This window comes from Protopterus annectens, chromosome 17.part0 (genome assembly GCF_019279795.1).
Source record: "Protopterus annectens isolate FY-2018-M chromosome 17.part0, PAN1.0, whole genome shotgun sequence".
Lineage (NCBI taxonomy): Eukaryota > Metazoa > Chordata > Ceratodontiformes > Protopteridae > Protopterus > Protopterus annectens.
In genome coordinates this window covers 741,383,773-741,409,210 of record NC_056751.1, presented here as the reverse complement: position 1 = coordinate 741,409,210, position 25,438 = coordinate 741,383,773, and the positions used below count along the sequence as shown (strand labels likewise).

The 25,438-nt window shown below is 41.7% G+C and overlaps 1 protein-coding gene across 4 annotated transcripts in view; it reads right to left on the bottom strand.

Annotated features, from left to right (window-relative positions):
• LOC122791847 (sodium/potassium-transporting ATPase subunit alpha-2) overlaps positions 1-25,438 on the bottom strand; it is an 833,979-nt gene that overhangs the window by 139,986 nt on the left and 668,555 nt on the right. For all 4 annotated transcript variants that reach the window (XM_044059821.1, XM_044059822.1, XM_044059820.1 and 1 more), the window contains exons 14-16: positions 24,516-24,652; positions 24,199-24,349; positions 4,325-4,493 (exon numbers count right to left, since the gene is read on the bottom strand). In XM_044059821.1, coding sequence (XP_043915756.1) covers positions 4,325-4,493; positions 24,199-24,349; positions 24,516-24,652 — 457 coding nt within the window. The remainder of the gene's footprint in view (positions 1-4,324; positions 4,494-24,198; positions 24,350-24,515; positions 24,653-25,438) is intronic.

Genomic DNA, 25,438 nt, shown 5'->3' with positions numbered 1-25,438 from the left:
CTGCTTGTTAGGTATAGGTCTCCCTTTTTCCCCAACTCATCTGCTGTGTTACATTCTCTATCCGCTAACCAGATTCTCATGTCCTCAGGCAAAGTGCTAAGGGCTTGTTCTGTCACCAAAAGGTCTGCCAGATCTTCAGAAGTGGTGACCTGACACCCACTCACCCATCTATGAAAATAAGTGCTTAACTCAGCAATATATTCACACACACACACACTTCCATCTGCCTTGCATCTATGCTCATGAAACTTTTTTCTATAAGCTTCAGGTGTTAACTTAAAGCACTCTAACAAACAAATTTTAACAGTATTATAATTTAAGCAATCAGTATCAGATAATTTAGAAGGGGTCAGGAACTGTACCCAGAGCCCTTGGTCAACATTATACTGTTTACATACCCTTTCAAACATATGAATAAAGCTGTCAAATTATCACCCTCTGTAAATTATTAAACAAATTTACTGACCTTTGTTGCTTCTAGGGTTCAGTTATTCCCTCCCTCATTACCTCCATGATCATGGCTAGATTCAGCATCTCCTTTTCATGTTGCCTCTGCTTCTTTATTTTCCTCAGCTTCCAGAAATCTCATTTTCTCATTTTCTTCAGCCACCAGGATCTCAGTCTCTCTGCTGATTCTATTTCCAAATGTTTGGCCTCCAGTTCAAGTATCTTTAACTCCAGGTAGATTTTTACATCCTCTGTGGAAAGGTTAAACTGTCCATTTTCTGAGAGTTGTACATTCCCATGGCCAGTCTGGTTGTCTTCCTGATTGCTGGTCTGTGATGCAGTTGTGTCTAAGACTGCAACCATCTCTGCTTTAATCAGGTTGGCATGCACCAGTCCTTTGTCTTGGCACATCTCAGCCAACTGGCTTGTTGTCAGCTTGCCATACTCCTCTGCTGACATCTTTGCATGCTTTCCCTGACTAATTAAGCTAATAAAAAATAAAACTATTGTGATATGAAACTCTGAGTGTTCACTGTGTGGCTAAGTGAGAACAAACACCTTCTTTAGTGACCACTGTTTACAGGCTGCAGTAATTCAATATCCACACCACTGAACCCTAATATGTGGTGATCCCACCACTTCCCCCAATATAATGTGACACCCCACCACTGGCAACAGTAATCAAGGAGCCTCAGTCCTCACCACTAGCACCAGTGGGGGACATACACTTGGAGGATGACAAGTTACACACACAGTATTTCCAGATGCAGCTCTCTGCATCAAGTCCAATTTCCCTTAAGAGCACACAGAGTCCACAATCAGTCCAAGGCTGGTTTAACCCTCTTTCTCTAGATCCACAATAGAACTCCACACTGGCACAGCTATAGAGTTGAGATCTCAGCTGAGTGGACATGCCAAGACCTCCAGCACCCTCTCTGTCCAACCAGTGGTTTATGTCCCTGCCCAAGTAGCTGACACACACACACACACACACACACACACTTTGAGGTTTGATTTATATACAAACACACACACACACACACACACACACACACACACACACACACACACACACACACACACACACTCACACACACATACACACACACCTGGGAAAGGCCGACACAGGTTTAATAGCTATGCCCCCTTATGCCCAGACTATAAGGTAGTTATTACTGCCACCAGCCAACTTCTTATCAGCTACTTTGAAGCCCTTAACAAAGGGTGTCCAATCTTACTGTGTAATGTTATTGTTAATACAAGTGGTAGTTTGACCAAGAGCAACGTTATTAGGAGTGGCCTACATAGTGTCACCAAATAAATATGCAAGTATTCTCAGAGCTTAAATATGTTTCACAAATATTAGTAATAATGAAGGCTTTCCATATATTTAATAATAAATAATAAAAGAACAACAAAATATTCAGTATATAATCACAGTAACATCTGAGGTCAAAATCACAGGAAATATTTAAAAAAACATCATAGGACAATCTCAAATAAATAAAGCAAAACATCTAAATTAAGCTCTGCTATATTCCTGACTATAGCTAGAGAATTATTATATCCTAGTTAACTTATTTACAGAGCAACAAGGCATATGTGGTGAATGGATCTTGATCTTTTCAGGTCAAAGACAAAATACAGAATGCTCAGTCTCTCTCAGAGAGTTCTTAAATTAATATTCCAAATATTACTACTGGGATACTTACAGAATGAAATAATTTCTTGTCATCTGACTTCAGTTCCCAGACACAAAACAACCATTGATGCCAGCTGGTAGCATTTAGCATCTACCTGTGAAAATACATAGACCTCAGATCTTTTGGTAAACGGTGGAAGTTGCAAAATAATTTAAATTCCTCCACATTTAAAAACAATACAAAAACGTCTGTAGCACAGACATTGTCTCCTGTTGCACTGAAACTGAAAGATAACACCTTTTTTTATGGCCAAGCCATAAATTAATTTAATTTCATCTATTTTTCTGAAGTTTTGCAAGTTAACCTCCTGTATTCCAGTTTCCCCCATTAAAAATATATACATTTAAACAGTTACAATAGTGTATATATAGTTCTTTTCTTTTCCAGTAGGGTACACTGTGGATACATCTTTAAGCTCAATACTTTACAAGCCCTTTTCAACACACACTTCTGTACCAGTAATTTGATATTCACATAACATACAGTCCTAAGCATCTTACATGAAGCATGTTGACATTCACAAGTGACACAGCCATTTACAAAATTCCAGATAGCTAGGCATATAACATATAACTATTTACAAAATTCCAGATAGCTGGGCTGGCAGTATCACCTTTCATGACAGAAGAATGTAGAATTGCCATTCTCTGAGTCAGACACCAGCAACAGAAAGATTAATTGCTTATTTGCAAATGTGGCAAGGTCCCCCCCCCCAAACCACATCTGAAAATGGGTTTCCCACTTTATCAAATAAATAAAGTAATTTAATAAAATATAAATACTCTCTGTAATGTCACATGCAGATTGTTATTTAATTATTGGGAGTAGTTTCTTACAGTACAAAATTTTGAATAATTATAATAGAAGAATATATTTGATGATTATTTCTTAAATACAAGGCATTGCCTCATATCTTAAATAAAAACAAGTGAGGTCAGTTACCGACATGGATTGTTCATGGTGTATCTAATGAAGACAGGTTAGGCATTTTGTGATCAGACTAATTCATTTATGATAGTACACCCTTAAGTTATGTAAGAAAAGAAAGCTCCCATCATGTTATTTATTTACTGCAGGATTACTAAGAAATGAGTAAACATCACAATAACATAGGCATTTGTTTTTTAATGTAGTAAACTGTACACTCTAGATAAGACAGGATCATACTTGCACTTTGCGAGAGTAAATAAAGCACTACATACCTTCGTCCACTCCTTTTACATAAGACAGGATCATACTCACACTTTGCTAGAGTAAATAAAGCACTACATACCTTCACAATAACATAGGCATTTGTTTTAACGTAGTAAACTATACACTCTAGATAACATAGGATCATACTCGCACTTTGCTGGAGTAAATAAAGCAGTACATACCTTCACAATAACATAGGCATTTGTTTTTAACATAGTAAACTGCACACTCTAGATAAGACAGGATCATACTCACACTTTGCTAGAGTAAATAAAGCACTACATTCCTTTTCAATAACATAGGCATTTGTTTTTAATGTAGTAAACTGTACACTCTAGATAAGACAGGATCATACTTGCACTTTGCTAGAGTAAATAAAGCACTACATACCTTCTTCCACTTCTTTTACATAAGACAGGATCATACTCACACTTTGCTAGAGTAAATAAAGCGCTACATACCTTCTCAATAACATAGGTATTTGTTTTTAATTTAATAAACTGTACACTCTAGATAACACAGGAACATACTCGCACTTTGCTAGAGTAAATAAAGCACTACATTCCTTCTCAGTAACATAGGCATTTTTTTAATGTAGTAAACTGTACACTCTAGATAAGATGGGATCATATGCGCACTTTGCTATAGTAAATAAAGCACTACATACCTTCTCAATAACATAGGTATTTGTTTTTAACATAGTAAACTGTACACTCTAAATAAGACAGGATCATACTCACACTTTGCTAGAGTAAATAAAGCAGTACATACCTTCTCAATAACATAGGCATTTGTTTTTTAACGTAGTAAACTGTACACTCTAGATATGACAGGATCATACTCACACTTTGCTAGAGTAAATAAAGCACTACATTCCTTTTCAATAACATAGGCATTTGTTTTTAACATAGTAAACTGTGCACTCTAGATAAGACAGGATCATACTTGCACTTTGCTAAAGTAAATAAAGCACTACATACCTTCTTCCACTCCTGTGACAATGGAGGCAAAGTTATCATCTAGTAAGATCATGTCAGCTGCCTGCTTTGAAACATCAGAGCCAGCTATGCCCATGGCAACACCAATATCAGCCTTCTTCAGTGCAGGTGAGTCATTCACACCATCACCAGTGACAGCGACAATTGCACCCTGCAAAGGACAAACTCTAAAATGAGTCATTTACCAAAGAACATTTTACAAACAGTTCTCTATTGACAGTGGCTCATTTTGGAAATCCAAGACCTAATCGAAGAAAGACACTATAATCAGAAAAAAAATATGTACCTTTATTTGGCCTAGTCATACTAGCTTGCAGGTTGCCTGGATATTCATTGTGTTTTTATTATCGCCACGTTCTACACACCAATTTTACGCAATGTTGTACTACATGCTCTTCCTTACATAAGCAGTTGTTGCTGGAATGTTCCATAGACTACCTTCTTAAACAGACTGTAGCTCATTTTGATACTACTTAAATGAAAACATTTCTGAAATATCCTTGTGTTGATGTATTTTCTCTGGTGTCTGTTCCCCACTTAGCAGACACTGTCTATTGAAATCCCCATGATGTTTCTCCAAATTTATTATTTTTTTATTATCCCTGTAATATATGCTATTCCACTTTTTTTCCTCCAGTGTGCTCAGTGATATTAGAAATGTTTATCATTTAATTCAGAATTACTTTGCTTGAAAGGGTATCTTTATCCTCACCCAGATTATTCCAGCCTATGGCTGATATTTATACATAGTTCACATCACACAGGACCTGTATACAGAAAAAAACATGGAAAAGACCAGCGCTCATTTCAGAGACAACCACACAGCAGAACAGCAAAATGACATTACTGTGCAACAAGCTGGCAGATGGTGCTAGTTTGTGTGAAAATAAGCAACCCAAATCCTTCCTTCAGATGAAAACTTAAACTGGAGTCCCATCTGCCTAAGCTGATATCAAATCAGGTGGAAGGAAAAGATCCCATGGCACTTGCTGAAAAGCGTAAGGAACATTCCTCAATGCCCCGGCCAAATCAGCTATTCAGCGTGAACACCACCTTGGGTCTCCCATGAAAAGAGGCCATCAGCCTAGTCAGGCTAAAGTGGTCAACAAAGTCTAAATAAGTAACAATAAAGCAATTCAGAAAAAATGTACTAGACACCATGGCTTTCTATAGACACTGCATTACATTGACAGGAGGCTAGAGTTCTGTGTGGTCTACGTCTGTAAGCTATTCTACCAAGCATGAATACACATACGTGCACCTGCGTGTGTGCGTACACAAACACACACACACACACACACACACACACACACACACACACACACACACATGCATTCATATGAGAAACACATTCAATCACTTTCTCATTATTAGCCCTGAACAGAGCTGGTACTATTTCTATGCACAGAAGCACCATAATTAGAGACCAGATGGCTTAGTGGTTAAGGTCTTTGCCTCCCATGCACAAGGTACAAGGTTCGATCCTGACCTCCGACCAATGCCTGTTTGGAGTTTGCATGTTCTCCCTGTGTCTCCGTGGGGTTTCTCCCATGTCAGAAAAACATGCTGAGTGTTTCCATCTCAAACAAGACAATGAATGGAACTGTGGGCAGCAGCACAGACTCTACATGGTGCCTTATAGGGGAAGAGTTGTACCAACTAACCATTTTGGGCATCTACTGTGGTGCGCAGCATCCTCAAGATAGGAGAACACAGATCACAGACTGCACACCGTGGCAGGGCTAGCCACTCGATGGTGTAAAATATGGCTCTAAGTGATTCGGTCATGTTGACTAATGTCGCGAAAACTGGGCATGGGTAGTTACCGGTGTGGGTTGAGGAGCCAGCCTACTCGGACTCATGTCAGGGACCGATGCTAATGGTGGGAGGGGTATATGTGCCCCTATTGGCCAGTGTGTGCCCACCATAAAGCATAGCAGCCCTGGGTCAATAAGCTACTGGCTGGCTGGTGTCTAGTTGCCCAGCCTGGGTTACCTGGGATAGTTCTGTTGAGTGAAAGCTGGACATAAAACCAACCAACCTGCCAAACATGAACTGAGAATTGCTAAGCTTAATCTAGGTTCACTGACAGGACACAGCTTGGAAGTAGATGACATGATGATATGGAGGAGGTTGCACATCCTATGTATCCAGGAGATGAAATGGAAGGGCAGTGCAGCAAAGCCACTTGGCTTGGAATCCAGAGTCTACTACTCAGGTGGAGGGCAGGCTAGAAATGGTGTAGGAATTGTGGTGAGAGACAGACTTCAAGAAAGCAGTAAGGGATATCATCAGAATTAATGATAGACTCATGATACTCAGACGCCAGTGTAATGATAGGACAGGATTCATAATCTCAGCCTATGCCCCACAGTAGGGTTGTAATAGTGAGGAAAAAAGTGCATTCAGACAGCAGTTGCAGGACCCACTAGATAAAGTAGGACAACATGAATTGGTGTTGATAATGGGTGACTTGAATGCACATATCGGGACAGACAGAACAGGATATGAGGACTGCCTGGGTCCGCATGGGTGGGGAAACAGGAATAAAGAAGGAGAAGCCACTCTAGACTTCTGTCTGGCAAATGGCTTGATCGTACCCAGCACATGGTTCAGAAAGAGAGACGGTCACAAGATCACATACAAGAGTAGCCAACATGCAACTCAGGTAGACTTCCTCTTAGTAAGGAAAAGGCACTGGGGCAGAATCAGTGATTGCAAAGTCATCCCCACTGAAACAGACGGCCCACAGTATAAACCACTAGTTGCCACAGTCAGCTGCAAGCAGTAGTCAGAGAAGGCTCTAAGGTCAACAGAGACCAGGCTGAAGGCCTGGAAGTTGACTGGACAGAAAGTACAACAGTTCAAGGAATTACTCAGGGCACTAGCACCCCAAGAAGAGGAGGAAATATGTGAAGCTGAAGAAGAATGACAGCAACTAAAAACAGCATGTGTTAGGACTACAGAAAAGATATGTGGCCAAGCCAGGTATGGAAATAAGGTACATAAGGAAAGGTGGTGGTGGAATACAGAAGTCCAGGAAGTCATCAAAAGAAAGAAGGAGTGCAGGAAGAAGTGGGAGATAGAAAAGGCTGACGACACTAGGAAGGACTACTGGTTGGCTAACAAAGAAGCAAAGAAAGAAGTTGCCATAGCAAAGAATAGGGCATCGGAGGCACTCTATCAGCTTCTGGAAAGTGACTCAGTAAGGGACACAAAGAAACTATATCAGGTTGCAAGACAAAGACAGAAAGATAAAGAAGATAGTCAGACACCCTTCATAAGGGATGCCAGCAACAACCTGCTCACCAGTCCAGAGGACATCAAAGGCAGATGGAAGGAGTATTTCCAGCAGCTTCTGAATGAAGAAAACCCCACAGAAGCTCTACTGCCCCAGAAACAGCCTACAATGAGAGATGAAGAGGAGCCCATCATAGAAGAAGTAAGAACAGCACTAAGGAAGATGAAGTCAGGGAAAACAGCAGGCTCAGATGAGGTCACAGCAGATATGATAACGATGGTGGGTGAGATAGGAGAGAAATGGCTCCTGAGGGTATTAACAGCAGTGTGGAGAGAAAGGCGTATCCCAGATGACTGGAGAATAAGCATATACAAGCCAAAAAGCCGATAAAACACAAACTAAATGAAATTGCTGAAAAACCATTCCTCCAGTAACCAAAAAAAATCCGTTTTGTTAAGCGCTTTTCGTCTCTCCTTGTAGGGAGACTTCTTCAGATAAAAACCACATACAATTCCACAGTTTAAATAAATAAGTCATCAGTCATGTGACTACAGCTAAGAATTGTTTAGGTTTAGGTTTCATTTACTTTGTCAAAAACAAAGTTGAACATGGGTTTTAGCTAAGCTTTTTAGTAGCTAAATATTTTAGTATAATCATATTTAATCATTTTGGTATGATTTGATGTAATTTATTTATGAGGCTGTAATAACTTGTATGTGGATTAATTTTATGAGGAAGGGATGTTTTAAATCGAGGTGTGTTTTTGTATCACATGACTGAAGACTTATTTATTTAAACTGTGGAATTCTATGTGGTTTTTATCTGAAGAAGTCTCCCTACAAGGAGAGACGAAAAGCGCTTAATAAAACAGATTTTTTTTTTGGTTACCAGAGGAGTGGTTTTTCAGCAATTTCATTTGGAGAATAAGCATACTCATGCCAGTGTAGAAGAACAAAGGGGACATCCACACCTGTGGGCAGTACAGAGGGATCAAACTCCTATCACATTGCATGAAAGTTCTGGAGAGGGCGATTGATAAACGGATACGCAGAGTAGTAGAATGTAAGATGGGAGATGAGCAGTTTGGATTCAGATCAGGATGCAGCACAATTGACCTGATGTTTGCACTGAGACAAATACTTGAGAAGAAGCTAGAGATGAGGAGAGAGTCCATCTGGGCATTCCTAGACTTGGAGAAGACATATGACAAGGTCCCAAGAAAGCTGATCTGGGCAGTACTGCGGTCGTTTGAAGTCCCAGAAACATTGGTAGGATTAGTGCAGGCTATGTGCAAGGACCCAATAAGTATTAATAGTGTTCAGCCTCACAAAGGGGTTCCCAGTGGGTGTGGGTGTACATCAGGGTTCAGCTCTTAGCCCACTGCTGTTCATACTGGTGATGGACTACATTAGCAAACAGGTTGGAGGGGACGGATCAGCAAAGCTGCTGTATGCAGACGATGTGACAGTACAGGCAGACCCTGAGCTAGAACTTCAGCAAAGGATAGGAGAATGGAATGCAAATCTGAAGGCACATGGGATGAAACTAAGCACATAAAAAGACGGCAGTAATGGCATCAAATTGGGGAAATCAGAAAAAGCTGAGAATAGAGATAGAAGGGAAGATAGTGGAGCAGGTAAACAGCTTCAAGTATCTGGGAGGGGTGGTTGAGGAGAAGGGTAGTCTGAATGAAGAGGTCAGAGCTAGAATCAGAGGAGCTGCAGCCAACTGGCATAGAGTATCAGGTGTAGTTTATGACAGAAGAATGCCAAAGAACCTGAAAGGTAAGGTGTACAAGACAGTGGTGCGACCAGGTCTACTGTATGGTACAGAAACCTGGGTAGTAAAGGCAGAACAGTTGAAGAAGCTAGAGATGATGGAAATGAAGTGCCTGAGACAGGTGGTAGGATGCACACTGTGGGACAAATGAAGAAATGAGGACATAAGAGAAGTCAAAGTAACTCCAATTGCAGAAAAGATCAAAGAGAACAGATTACATTGGTTTGGGCACATGCATAGAAAAGCAGAAGACAATCTGGTGAGGAAGATTTGGGACAGACAGGAAGAAGGTAAGAGGACATCAAGCAAAGTGGTGGATGGATTGTGTGAAAGAAAATCTGCGATAGACAGGCATGAGTGTTGAAGAAGGCAGGAGTGTGGCACTGAATCGAGAGGGATGGTGACAGTTAACACGATACCTCGACCCGATGTAAAAAAATGGGAAAAAGGGGGCTGATGATGATGATGATGAGAAGCACCATAATTGCTTTAACAGGTGCCAGTACATACACACCTATACATAGACACACATGTATATACAAACACACACACACAGACACACATGCATACACACCTATACACAGACACACATGCATACATAAACACACACAGACATACACACACACACACACATACACTTACATACATATATAGACATACAGTGACTCACACACACACACACACACACACACACACACACACACACACACACACACACACGCACACACACACACAGATTTCTACCTGTAGCTTAACACATACTTTAAACATAGTGACACCCTATGTGAGTGCCCAGAGGTCTACCTGTAGTTTGATACATGTACTTTAAATGTAGTGACACCCTCTACGATTGCCCAGAGTTCTAACTGTAGTTTAAGGTATGCAGTGTTACCCTGTTGTGCACCCAATAGTTTATTGTCTGATGTTCTCACATATGCCTAGCATGGTCTGTTTTGGGAGGAGCTTAGTGCACTGTGTAAATAAATTGTATGGTCTGCATCTATACCATCCTGTGTTCATCCATATTTTGGATGCACTTAGCAGTAATTAACAGATGTGAGCCTCAGTTCCTACATCATAGGTTTATCAGGATAGCTATCAAGTTACTAACCTAGCTATGGGAGATTCTTATAGTAGATGCTGACACTGAATCTCACCATCATCTTCCTCACACTTCTCACTCAGAATTGAACAATTACACATATTTGTTCAAGCAGAAACTGACATACAAGAGACTGGCACAATGTTAAATTATTGATTTATTTATTTTTTAATTACTGCAATATATCCCTGCAATGCTTATTATTTTTTTTTGCACTGTTTCTTCACACTGTTCGCTATTATTCCTAGATATTTCAACTGCTCCACTTTCCTCAGCAATCTTCCCATGTGGATTCATGTCAACAGAGAAGCACAGACATTACACTAACTCTAACATTCAAAAAAAAAAAAGTGGTTTTGGAGGTCGCAAGCATCCATGGCCTCATACATTAGTGACTCCCACTATCAAAATTAAGAGAACATTCCCTTATTCCTGATGACCAGCAATCTCAGAGTCAGTTTGGAACAAACATCAACATTCATGATTTGAAGTTTTAGCCAAAATATTAAGGCACAAAATTAATATAGCTTTAAAAGAATGGCATGTTACACAACCCCAAATGCATGCATGCCAGGCACACATTCCTTGACACACACACACACACACACACACACACACACACACACACACACACACACACACACACACACGCACACACGCATGCGTGCACACACAAACACACAACACACACACACACAAATACATACACACACACACACACACACACACACACATACACACACACACACACAGACATACACACACACACACACACACACACACACACACACACACACACACACACACACACACACACACACACACACACACACACACACACTGCTTATTTGCCTGGATTTCTTATTCCACATATAGCTGACTTTTAACTGACAAACCTTTCAATGCACTTCCAACCCACCATCATATATCAGGGTCTCCTTATCAATTATTTATCCTGAAATTGCCTATATACAATCTTTATCTAGGGCCATTCTGAATTCATTCTGAATTCACAAGTCCTTCTTAAACATGAAAAAAAAAACACTTTTTCCACTAAAGTTGGTAAAAATATTAAAAACATTTTAGAAGGTCATCCTGTAATTACAACAAAAAATGGGAACAAAGGCATGTGGAATGTGCAGTCAATGCAAGTTTATTATAGCAATAACCCATGCCTGGGCGTGGGTTATTGCTATTATACTATGACATTATTTAAGAAAAGAAATAATTACTTTTCTTAAATAATGGCATTGTATAATGCCTCTTTGCTGCCCTTCCGCAGCTGTCTGGTATCTGCGGCAGTTCTGATGTACTGCGCATGCCTACGCAGTACATCAGAGCTGTGGCTAAAAGCAATGGAGAAAGCAAGATCTCCGTTGCTTTTTACTGTTTTGCTATTTTAAATGGGTTTAACATAGCAAGACAGCTTTAAAATAAGCAACGGAGATGTCCGTTGCTTATTTTAAAGCTCTGTCGCCATGTTAAACCCATTTAACATAGCGAACAGTAGCAATGGAGATCTTGCTTTCTCCGTTTTTTAAACCGGTCTCGCTATGTTAAATGGGTTTAACATAGCGAGACAGCTTTAAAATAAGCAACGGAGATCTCCGTTGCTTATTTTAATGCTGCGTCGCTATGTTACACCCATTTAACATAGCGAGACAGGTTTAAAAAGCAACGGAAAAGCAAGATCTCCATTGCTTTTTACACTGTGTCGCTATGTTAAAGGAGTTTAACATAGGGAGACAACTTTCAAAAAGCAACGGAGATCTCCGTTGCTTTTTTAAACCTGTGTCGCTATGTTAAACTCTTTTAACATAGCGAGACAGTGTTTTAAAAGAGACTTATACTAATGGAAAAAGTCTGGGCGACCGGACCTTTTTCCATTAGTATAAGTCGATTTACAACGTGCACGCTGGCCAATCAGCGTGCACGTTTTGGAATATTAATGGGGGGGGTCATGGTATAAAATACAGGAATCCTCAGTCATATTAAATAACTACGCTGAAACTGAAGTTTACTTCAGAAAAGGGAACTGAGCTACTAGAAGGATAGTGTACCTTGCTAAGTGCAACACCTGTACCAGCTTTTATGTTGGTAAAACAGAGAGGGCATGAAAACTTAGGATTTATGAACACTTATATGACATCAAGACCATGAAGGAAACAAATGCACTTTACAGGCATAGCAAGGAATGTGAAAACTATACAGGGTACAGTTTCGGTATTATTGACGAGGTATCCAATGATGTGAGGGGAGGGGATTTGAAAAATATGTTGAATAAAAAAAGAAATGATGTGGCAATTACGTTTGGCTGCCAGAATATATCCAGGGCTTAATGATTGTATTTCTATTGCACCGGCCTTGAAAGAAAAAGCAGCCAAAATTTAATTTTCTAAAAAGTATTCACAATTTTTTATGATGAAAATGTGCAACAGTTTTTTATGAGGTATTATTTTATGACATGTAATCTAGTTATACATATTTTAATATTGAGTATTTCTTATTTAGCATGAATAGGAATTATATGTATTGTTATACACCTTTATTATTGACCAGTTTTTAATGATTGTTTATAGTTGATTGGTCAAACTGTTGTCCAATTGGGCTCATTCCCTGGCTATTTTAAACTTGTAGTTCTAGTATTTCATTGTTCTGATGAAGTCAAACTTTATTTGATGAAAGTGCTTAACTATTGACTGGATTTATTGTGGAATAAAACAGTTTAGAGGGATTCGTGACCATTGTCTTCATTTTTGGTGCTGTTTACTTTGGTTCCTTCTTAAACATGCCTATAGGTTCATAGGTTCATAGGTGTGTACTAGGCTAACAATCACAAGGGCCTTTTTAAGTCTAGCCATGCATCCAAAATCTCTGACAAGTTCTAATACACTTCAAGCAGGGGCTTGGGAGATGAAATATTTATAAGCTGGGGCCTGGGACATGAAGGATTTACAGATTGCTGTCTGTTAGAGACATAGGTGTCAAAGCAGGGATGAATTTCCTGTTCCCCGTCCAATTGTCCAAGTTACACTTGAATAGGGTTAGGGAGGAACTCTGCATCACATGGCTGGGGAGCCTGTTCCAGAGGTGGGGTAGTCTCTGGGATGCATACCTATCTCTCCAACAGGTCCAACGTATATCACAGGCAAGGTTTAAGAGGTTTAAGTCTTGAGAATGGATAATTCTGGTGCTTATGTTTTGTGGATATGCAAGAGGTCCATCAGAGTGGGATCTGACAATGCTGTTCGCCAGGCATAGATCTCCCCTCAATAGCCTGCAGGAGGCAGAATACAAAGATAGGGCCTTGAGGTGGTCTGCATAGGGCATGTTACTTACGCCTTATATTCTTTTAGTGAAGAACCTCTGTGTGCATTCCAGTTGTTGGATATGCCTGGTTAGGTACATACCAAAGGGAAAATTGTACTCAATGATAGGTCTGATGAATGCCAAATACAGTGAAACAATGACTTCCTTGGACCTAGATGCCATACATTTGTTTATAACTTGCACAACATAGAATGAGTTCCTCACTACTGTAGACACATGACAGTCAAAGGTTAGATTACTGTCTATGTGTGTCCCCAAATCCCTGACTACTGGGTCAACTCTTAGGAGTGTGCATTCAATATGATAGTTTCCAGGGGTAAATGACTTCCCAAAGCATACTGGTATGCATTTTTTGGCATTTAGCTTTAGTCCATGGCTCTGACACTAGTTGTTTCTCTGTGTCAGCCCTTCTTGGAGAACATCTGTGTCAGTGTGAGACTCAATGACTGCTCCTAATTTGCAATCATCTGCAAATTTAGTCATCCAGAGACCACTGACATTGGCCTTGACTTCAGAGAAGTAAATGCCAAAAAGGAGTGGTACTAGGACCAATCCCTGAGGGACTCCACTTGTGACTGGCCTCTTTGTAGATGTAGACTCCTCAATTCTAAATTCCTAGATCCTGTCTGTGTCCCAGCTGGCTATCCACCAGGTGACATAAGGTTTTGTACATAACCTCTTAAGTTTGTCAACAATGCCCAAGTGGAGAATTGTGTAAAATGCACTGGCCAGGTCAAGGTAGGCAATGTGAACCATTTTACCCTCATCCATTGTTTAGCTGACCTTCTCAAAGAAGTCCACCAGTTTGAGTAGGCATGACTTGCCCTTGATGAAACCAAATTGGGTTGAGTCTAGTGTTTTGAGGTTTCCTATGTCTTTATTGATCATTTCCATGATAATGCTTTCCATGGCTTTGCATATGAGATTAGTGATACGTATAGGTCTGCAGTTTCCAGGGTCTGTAGATGGCACACCTGTGTGCAGAGAGATGACTGTTGCTGTTCTCCATTCATAAGGCATGAAGCCTGTTTAAAGGCTGCAGTTAAATAGCAATTTCAAAGGCCCTGATACATCATGTTTCATGCTATTTAGAAGGCATCCTGGCATATTGTCTGGGCTCATTGATGCAGTGTTCTTGGCCTTAGAGAAAGCATTAAGGACCTGTTTCCTAATGACAGCAGGGGGAGTTATATTTGATGGTATTTTCTCAGGGAAGGATGATGGGTAGAGAAGGACAAAGTTGGAGCTAAATTTGTCGACCAGTAGATCTGCTATATTTTCTGCCTCAGTATAGGTGGCTGCATTTACTATGAGCTCTGCACACAATGGTGTATTGCCTTTGAGGCTGCAGAGATACCCAAAGAATGCCTTGTGGTTGTTCTTGGTCTGGTTGGCCAAATTTACATCGAATCTGGCTTTGGTAGACTTTATTTGTCCTCTGAGTTGTTTGTTTAGTTTGATGGGAGTGCTTTTATCCTGCTGGGTGCTATACCTCCTAATTTTTCCCATGCTTTTTTTCCTTCTGTTATACAGCCTGTTAATGTTGTGATTCCACCAGGGTGGCTTGTTTATTGAGGTAGTTCTGTACTGGTGGGTACAACTGCCTCTTTGCCTCTGTTAACATGCTTGTATAGGATTTCTGTGAGCAGTTCTGTGTAAGAAGCAGTGTTTTAACGGTTTATAGGGGCTTGAAATTTTGCCAGGTTATCACTTAATAGAACAAAGTTAGCTTTAGAGTAGTTCCTGAATATTTCAGGGTTAGCTGGGGTTCCAGGTTTTATTTTTATTTGAAAGGAGGCCATTTTGTGGTCTGACCTTACCAGAGAAGACATTACACTACAGGTTGTGCAGCACTCTCACATATTAGTGAGGACCAGAAACAATATGGTTGCACTCCTTTGTTGGTGTATTCACAATCTGGTCCAGGGAGTTTGTGTTTACAAAATCCAGGACTCTCTGTGCCTAAAGATTTGGTGTCATATATCGGTTCATAGGTAGGTAATAGGCTATCGGCCCTGGGGCCTATATAAGCCTAGCCAAAAAAGTTCCCTGGCTTTTGCCACCCAAGAAAGTTATTTTCCTGTGCCCCTGTCTAGCAGAGCCACAGAAGTGATCCCTGGGGTGAATTTCCTATTTTCCATCCAATTGTTGAGATTTTTCTTAAAGAGGGCTAATGAGGAGCTTCGCCTGACATGAATGGGTAGTCTGTTCCAGAGCATGGGAAGTCTCCGAGACAGGAATCTATCCCTCCAGCATGTTCTGTTTATCGTGGTGCTAAGGTTTAAGACCCTGGAGCATGTGGGTTGGAGGGATTGGGGTTTCTTTAAGTGTAGCATGTCCAACAGATCTGGGTTTGACATGGCTTTGTATGTTAGGCAAGAGATCACCTCTGAGCTGGAGTTTTTTGATACAGTCTGTGTATGGCATCTGTTTGACGCTGGTAATCCTCTTAGTGAGGTATTTCTGTGGCCTTTCTAGTTGTTGTAGATGTGTTGCGAGGTACATGCCAAATGGGGTGTTGTACTTTATAATGGGTCTGATGAGGGATGAGTAGAGAGGAACAATGACCATGTTCTTTTCTGGAAGTGAACCTCTTTGTGATGAGGTGTGCCACATAGAAGGGTCTATATTAGAACATTGAAGTTTCAAAACTTTGAATGTTCTAATATCAACCCCTATTCAGTGAAAGCTGAAAATATCAAAGCAACAGAAAACCGATTTTTTTCCTAGGGAAAGAATTCAGTTGTCCATTTCTGTTGCTTCGGTATTTTCAGCGCTGTGGTGGAAACTTACGGGTTGGGTTCTGGTACGTGTGCGATTGAGTGCGGGTTAGGTTAGTTAGGGTTAGGGTGCGGGTTAGGTATGTGTGCGATTGTGTGGACGTGAGGGTTAGAGCGGGTTAGGTGAGTTAGGATTAGGGCACGGGTCAGGTAAGTGTGCGATTGTGTGGACATGAGGGTTAGAGCGGGTTAGGTGAGTTAGGGTTAGGGCTCGGGTCAGGTAAGCGTGCGATTGTGTGGACTTGAGGGTTAGGGTGGGGTAGGTGAGTTAGGATTAGGGCATGGGTGAGGTGAGTGCGCTACAGTGATGGACCTTAGGGTTAGGGTTTGGGTTAAGGTAAGTTGATAGTTAGTTGTGTGTGTATAGTTTAGTGTAGGGTTAGGTGTAAGATTTTAGGTGTATGTGTATGGATTGATGTTTGTTTGGTGTGCTTGTGTTGTGTGTATGTGTTTTGGAACAGCAAATGTTTTCCCTAGGAAAAAATTAGATGTTCTGTATGGTCGATGTTTTCAGCTTTCGCTGAATAGGGGTCGATATTAGAACATTCGAAGTATTGAAACTTTGATGTTCTAATATAGACCCACATAGAAGGATTTCCTGACTACTGTGGTGATGTGATTATCAAAGGAGAGACTACTGTCCACCTGTGTCCCTAGGTCTCGTATCACACTTTCAGTGTTTAGTAGGCTACCGCCTATGTGATAGTTCATGGGTACAGTGTTTTTCCCAAAGGGGATGACAATGCACTTCTTGGCATTGAGCTTAAGGCCATGACTTTGACATCAAGCATCAGTCTCAGTGAGGCCCCTTTGTAGAATGTCCACATCATCAGGTGATTCGATTATGGCACCTATTTTGTGGTCATCTGCGAATTTCATTAGCCAAAGACCTGCTGTATTAGCCTGGACTTCTGAGAAGTAGATGCCAAACAGGAGAGGACCCAGGACTGAGCCCTGTGGTACTCCACTTGTCACTAGTCTGAAGTTGGATTTGGATTTGGCTACTTTCACTGTGTGGGTTCTGTCAGTGAGCCAGTTGGCCACCCATCTTGTGACATAGGGATTTATGCCCAGTCAAAAGCCTTGGTGAGGTCAAGATAGGCTGTGTGCACCACCTTACCCTAGTCCATGGCTTTGGTGACTGCTTCAAAGAAGTCAATCAGTTTTAGGAGACATGACCTACCTTTTACAAACCCAAACTGAGTGGGGTCCAGAGTTTGGAGGTTATCTATGTCCTTGTTTATAATCTCCAAGATGATATGTTCCATGGCCTTGCAGACCAGGCTTGTCATGCTAATGGGGAAGTAGTTTCTGGGGTCCATGGTGGTGCCCCTTTGTGAAGTGGGATAACCGTCGCTGTGCACAATTCAATAGGCACAAAGCCTGAAGTGAGGCTATGATTGAACATGGTACTAAAATGGGGTGCCAGTTCATTCTGTAGTTTGCGCAGAACACAGCCTGGGATGTCAGGTCCCATGGATGCTGTGTTCTTGGCTTTGGAGAGTGCGGTCTTTACTTGTGCAGACGTGTTTACAGGGGCTTTGCATTCTTCCGGAATAGTGATGGGCCCTTTGGGGGGTGAGGGGGGGTGAAGTTTGAACTGAACCTATCTTCCAGGATGTTGGCAATATCAGTTGGTTCTGTATATCTAGTGCCATTGTGCTGTAGCTCAGAGCAGATCTGAGTGTCGCCGTTGAGATTCTTGACATAGCTGTAGAATGCTTTGTGGTTTTCTTTAGAATCAGTGATGATTTTATATTTGTAACTAGCTTTGGAGGATTTTATGAGGGATTTCAGCTTCTTACTGAGGTTTACCAGGGAGTTCCTGCAATCAGGGGATTTCACTCTTTTTTGCAACAGCTTCTTCCTTCTGTTGTAGAGTTTGTTTATGGCAGGGGACCACCAGATTGGCTTCCTTTTTTTGGAGGATAGCGTCTTGGTTCTTTTGGGGATGGCACGATCCATGCACTCGTGTATGTGCTTATACACTGCATTTGTATAGGATTCAGCAGTCGTACCTCTATTTTCCATCTGTATGGGTGTCGTGAAGCTTGCCACTTCTGTCTTAAGAAGCACGAAGTTGGCTTTGGAGAAGTCATTTTTACGGTGGTTTCCTTAATGGGGGTGGGGGTGGGATATTGATCTCTAGAGTGATTAGCTTGTGGTCGTATCTGACCAATGAGGAGTTGACCTCTAGCATGGAACATTGGTCACCCATATTGCTAATGACCAGGTCCAGGATATTGCTGCCCCTGGTGGCGGTATGGACAAGCTGATCCAGAGCATTGAAATTTATGAATTCCAGAAAGCGTTGAGCAAATGAGTTAGTACATGAATAGTTTTCCCAGTTGATGGTGGGGTAGTTGAAATCACCCATTATTAAGGTATTGGGCTGTATCTTAACATTACCCAGTATTTCAAGAAATGTGGAGTGGGCATCCTGGGGCATGGCTGGGGATCTGTAACAAGCTACAACCTGGATTGCAGTTTTGCCCAGTGTTAGTTGCACTTGGATAATTTCAGATACATTATGTTGAGCAACTAACCTGAAGGTGTGGATATCCTTCATGAATATGGACACGCATCCACCTTTAGTGTTTCGGTCCAGGTTGCTACTCAGCGCTAGGGTCATACCTGCCTGGGCTACATAATCCGGGAGCTCCTCTATGTCTCTTTTCAAGTAGTCCAGGGAGGTACATCTCAGATCATTCACACCAACCTGGCCGAAAGGTGTGGTATGAGTTATAGTCTGGTAATGCAGGAGTGCTCTCTTGGGCTTTAAAACAGGTCTCTGTCACTGCACAGATTTCAGTGTTCTCCATTTTAAGGAGTGCCTTGAGTGAGTGTATTTTCAGGTTTAGACTTCTAGCATTGAGTAGCATTACCCTCAGATTTTGCTTGCTTATACCTGCTATGGTGGTAATTTTGTCATTTGAACCTTGCCTAAAAAAGGCACTATAGGGGTGGCAAGAACCTTAGCCAGTTTCCGGAATCCTAGGGGCGACAGGTGAAGGCCAACTCTGGCAAAGCATCATGGTCTGTTGATCATGTCATCCCAGGCAGACAGACATTGGATCCCCTTAGAATGACACCAGAAGCTTAGTTAATTGTTGAAATCAATCATTTTGTCCTTGTATTGTGGTATCATTCTGGGCAATGGCAGGATGCTACTCAGCGCTAGGGTCATACCTGCCTGGGCTACATGATCCGGGAGCTCCTCTATGTCTCTTTTCAAGTAGTCCAGGGAGGTACATCTCAGATCATTCACACCAACCTGGACAATGGCAGAGTCATATTTGTACTTGTTATGGAGTGACCTGAGTGCTTGCGTTATGTGACGGATCCTGGCACCTGACAGGCAGCTGACAGTAACTTTCTCCTTGTTTAGCCTGGTGAGTGGGACATCAGTGTGTGTGACTATAGAGTCACCTATGACTAGTGTGTAGGGTATGTTGTTTTGACTTATGGGCTGAGGTTAAGTGTCACACTGATTTTGTGGGCTATGTGTCATTTGGGTAGTGTTGGGGGGTGGTGGTTGCTTGTGTTTCAGCTTTGGAGGTCTCTGTTGTTTGGGTAGATTTTTATTGAGAGCCTCCGCGAATGTAGGTGTGTGTTTTGTGTTACTATGTGTGGATTTAGGTGGTGTAGGTTTTGATGGACTATGTGCTGAGTGTGGTGTTGTGCAGGTGTTTACCTTCTCTTCTTGACTGTCTAGCACAGTCTTGGCTGGAGAGAGCTTGGCTTCCAGTTTGGCTATATAAGTGCATCTCTCACAGGTTGTAGTGTTGGGTGGTTGGAGGAGAGGGTTGTCAGTGCATGAGGCAATTGCTACATTGCCCCAAGATGCCCAGATTCATTAGGTGGACAGGGGAAAATACAGAGAGCTGACCCTTAGACATGCCAGGATAGGTACTTATTAATTTAAGTACTAAAAATTGGTTTCCTCCTACCAAGTGAGGAAAGTTGAGTGCTGCAGTAATTTGTAGATTATTTAGTGCTTGCAATGAGTTTTGAACAAGTGCTAAGCACAAGGAAACAGTTTTGAGTGATAAAACTAGGAAACTGGCTAGTTCTAAGGGAAAATTAGAAAAGCAGACTTTCTGGCACCAGGAATAGTTTAACCCTAGATAAACGGCGCTGCTCAATGCGCAAAACTGCACAAACACGTTTTTTAAACAGAAAGATGAAAGGGATAAAAATAGCCCAAAATGGCCAGTAAAACTACAGATTCTGAGCTGAAACCACTCCTCCAGTGACAGATAGGCTGTTTCAAAGCTCACCACTCTCACTGATGAACAGAGAAGCGTCCTTCTATCTTAATAAGGTCTGGGCAACACAGAAACTACAAAACAGCCCAGAATTCAGCAAAATCTAAAAACCGGACTCTACTGGTTATAGATGATTTTCAGTTAATAGTGGGGTAACTAAAGTTGCACAAAATATGGTACTGGGTTGGATGGTGACTGTTTCCAATAAGTCTAAATACATGGTATGGCTTTCCTGGGTCATAGAGGGGAACCTATAGCTTGGAAGGAAGTGGTACTGGATTTTGTGTATGGTAATTTCAACAAGGAGAAGCTCAAGTGCATTGTCCTGTTCAACTAGCCTTGAGTTATGTTTATTTTTGATGTAAATTGAGACACCTACACCTCTAGTCCTGCTTGTGTAGTAGCCGGTCTGAATGCATGGAAGGCATTATAGCCTTGCACTGCTGGGATGCTTTCTGCTGCTTTAAACTGTGTCTCAGTGACTGCACAGAGATCAGCATTCTCTATGGTGAGGAGAGCTTGTAAGCAGTGAAGTATCTTGTTTAAACTCCTAACACTGAGCAGCGACACCTTTAGATGTTCTTAGTTTTGATTTGCTATGTTGGAAGTACTTTCAGTTTGGCATTGCCTAAAAAGGTACTATGAGGAGGGCAATGTTTTAACTAATATTTAAAAGCCTAGAGGTAAGAGGTGCAGACCATACCTGGCAAAGCAGCATGGTCTGTTGACCATCTCCTTCCATGCTGACAAATATTGCACCCTGTTAGAACTGGACTAGAAATTAAGACAATTATTAAAGTTAGTCATTTTTTGTTCATATTGTGGCAGCATTCTTGGAGAAGAGGAATTAAACCCGCAGTTAGGACAGCTGTTTAATCTTAGCCTCACCTCAGGATACGTACCCAAGGAGTGGCGCATGGCGACTGTGGTCCCACTTCACAAGGGCGGTGCCTCTACCGACCCTGGAAATTACCGTCCCATTAGCTTGACAAGCCTTATCTGCAAAGCCATGGAGAGGATCATAATGGAACTCATAAATAAAGACATAGGGAACTTGCAGACTTTGGATCCAACCCAGTTTGGCTTTGTCAAAGGCAGATCATGCCTTTTAAACTTGGTTGACTTTTTCGAGACAGTCACCAAGGCCATTGATGAGGGAAAGGCAGTCCATACAGCCTACCTTGACCTGGCAAAGGCCTTCGACACAATACCCCACTCAGGTATCATCAAAAACTCATCAGCTTGAATGTAAACCCATACATCACAAGATGGGTTGCAAACTGGCTAAGTGACAGAACCCACAGGGTCAGAGTTGCTGGAGCCATGTCAGACTCAAAGCCTGTCACAAGTGGTGTCCCACAGGGCTCAGTCCTGGGTCCACTCTTGTTCGGCATCTACTTTTCTGAAGTACAAGCAAACACAGGAGGGTTATGGCTGACAAAGTTTGCAGATGACTGCAAACTGGCGCCATAGTCGAAAACACATCTGACACAGATATCCTTCAGAAGGGCCTCACAGAAACGGATAACTGGTGCCAGAGCCATGGCCTAAAGTTAAAGGCCAAGAAATGCATAGTCATACCCTTCGGGAAAAACAAGGTTACCCCTAGCTACCATATAGGTGGCAATCCACTGAGCACAGAAGAAGTCATCAGGGATCTGGGGACCCAGGTTGACAGTAGCCTTCGCTTGACACTCATGTTGCTAAAGTAGTTAGGAAAACCTTCTACATTGCCCACCTGATCATGAAGGGATTCACATCTAGATCAAGGGAGGTCATCGCCCCTGTACTCATCACTCATTAGACCTATGATTGAGTACAATGCCCCATTCGGAATGTATCTGACCAGACACCTGCAGCAGCTGGAAAGGCCCCAAAAGTTCCTCACCAAAAGGATAAAGGGTCTCAAAAATATGTCTTATGCTGCCCGACTGAAAGAACTCCAGCTCTATTCAGTCTCATACCGCTTGCTCAGAGGTGACCTGTGCCTGACATATAAGGCCATGTCAAACCCTGATTTGATGAATATGCTTCACCTCAAAAAATCTAGATCCCTCAGAACCACAAGGCGGGGAGACTTGAACCTTGACACGGTTATTAATAGAACATGCTGGAGGGACAGATTCATCACCCAGAGACTCCCTATGCTGTGGAACAAAATCCCGGTACATGTGAGGCAGAGCACCTCGCTGGCCTTGTTCAAGAGGAATCTTGACCAATGGATGGGGGATCGCAGATATACCCCAGGGATTACTTCAGTGTCACTGCTTGACAGAGGCACAGCAAAATAATAGGCATAGTTTTATTCAAACTAAAGGGGTGGCGAAAGCCAAATAACTATGGGCTAGGCTTATAAATGCCCTTGGGCAGATAGCCTAGTATGAACCTATGAACCTATGAACCTAAGATAAAATGTTGTTCAATGCTAGGCTCATACCAGAGCTCCATGATGTCTCTCTTCTTATTTAGGGAGGTACATGTGAGGTCATTTACACTCACATGGACTGTGACTGAGTCATACTGGTTCTTGTGGATCCTGGCCCCTGATAAGCAATAGACTGTGAATTTCTCCTTACTTAGCCTGGTGAGATTGACATCAGGGTGTCTCCCAATGGGATCTCCAGTGATTGGAATGTTGAATTCTGTGGTGGCTTGCTTTTTGGGCTTAGAAGTACAGGCTCCAAGAGATGTGACTGTATGCGTTGATGCAGGTGCTGTTTTGAAAAAGTGCATTTAGGGTTACAGAGGTGTTTTTGTTATGTGTACTTCATCTAGGAGGTCTTTGGGGTTTAGGAAGGTTACATTTTAGTGCCTCAGCACATGTGGGTCTATGTGTCTGCTTTGAATTGTGTGTGATGGGTGGAGTGTGTGTACCACTGTCAACCTTACTGACATTTGGAGTACTTTTATGAGAGAGCTTTGATGCCTTATCAGTTTGTTTGAGAATTAACTGGATGTTAGTAAACATGTGGCAATTTCTGTATTGCCTCAAGATACCCATATCCACCAAGCTGGTAACGGAGATAGTGGGAAAGTTCAGATCCATGTCAACAGACCCTTTTTATTGATTTTAAATGGACATAATGAGCCAGCCACCTTATTAAAAACCAGGTGAATCAGAGATCATTACATTTTTAGTCAAGACCAATATTTTGGATTATACTTCCACAAACCACGACCAACACACTCACAGACACACACACACACACACACACACACACACACACACACACACACACACACACACACACACACACACACACTAAAACAGGTGATAAAGTATTTATCTGTTTATGAATAAAATGCTCTTAGATTATGTTTGAGACCAAAGGGAAGATAGGAGGATGTTACCCTACCTGTCTCTGACACCCCTCCACAATGATCAGTTTCTGCTGGGGGGATGTCCTGGCAAAGACAATCTCTGTGTGATTCAGAAGGATGTCATCCAGCTGCTCCACATTCATTTCCTTCAAATCCGAACCATGAATCACACACGCCTTGGCATCCCTGTGAGAAGACATCAAAGACACTGAGTGGGTAATGGAACACCACAACATAGAGCTTTCGGATTTGGAACCTACGCTGAGGCACATCATCTCATCCGAAGCTTAAAATACAAAAGTGTTATGATGTTGTTTTAGTCCTGAGCATTTAAATTAAGGAGCGGTCTTACCTGGGATTGACTTGACTGACAGGGATGTTGAGACGTGCTGCAATGTCTTCCACTGTCTCATTGCCCTCTGAGATAATGCCCACACCTTTGGCAATAGCTTTGGCTGTGATTGGATGATCTCCTGTCACCATGATTACCTGCAATAAAATAATGCTGGTGAGTACTGAAGCTCAGATCTAATCACCCGCAACATGAGAACAACTAGATCTACTTTTTTAAAAGTTTTTCAGTAAGTAACACCTTTTTCTATCCTAAGTGTTATGTGCTTGTGTGAAATTCTTACAGCAAACTTACAATTAATATTCCAGTAGCTAGACATTGTGGGTTGATTGTAAGACATACATTCTGTGCCTGTTACATAGGACTAGACAGTTAAAACAAAGAAGCTAGCATGTTTCTAGAAAGGATTCATGATCTCTACACCTTTAATGTATCTGAAGCCAAATACTGCAGGCACAACTGGGTGATGCAGCACCTGCCCAGGCTAAGCTGAACTGTAATTAGAAGCAGCTCAAGCCCACAGCAGGCTCAGATAAAGAACCACAAACCCAAGCTGAAATGATGCTCTTTGCCTGTCCATCATGTTTTCCAACATTTCCCTGACATTAGCTAACTAATAAGTCATTGTCTTTTGGAACAGTTGTCTCTACCCCTTTGCCAGGTGTCCACTGAAAGGTGGAACACAGGAATCACCTAATAGAGAGCACAATATAACTATGAAGTAAAAAGCTGTAAGAACAGGAATCCAATACAAGGATCTACACAGAAAAGTAAATAGCTAGTGTTTTACACTACTGGGTCAGCCTATGTCTTAACTAGCAGGATACAAATGCCCCCTAAAACCTGTGAGCCCAGTACTACATACCTGTAGCTCAGCGCACTGCAGATTAGTGTATTGTCAAATTCCCCTGTTTCCTAGATGT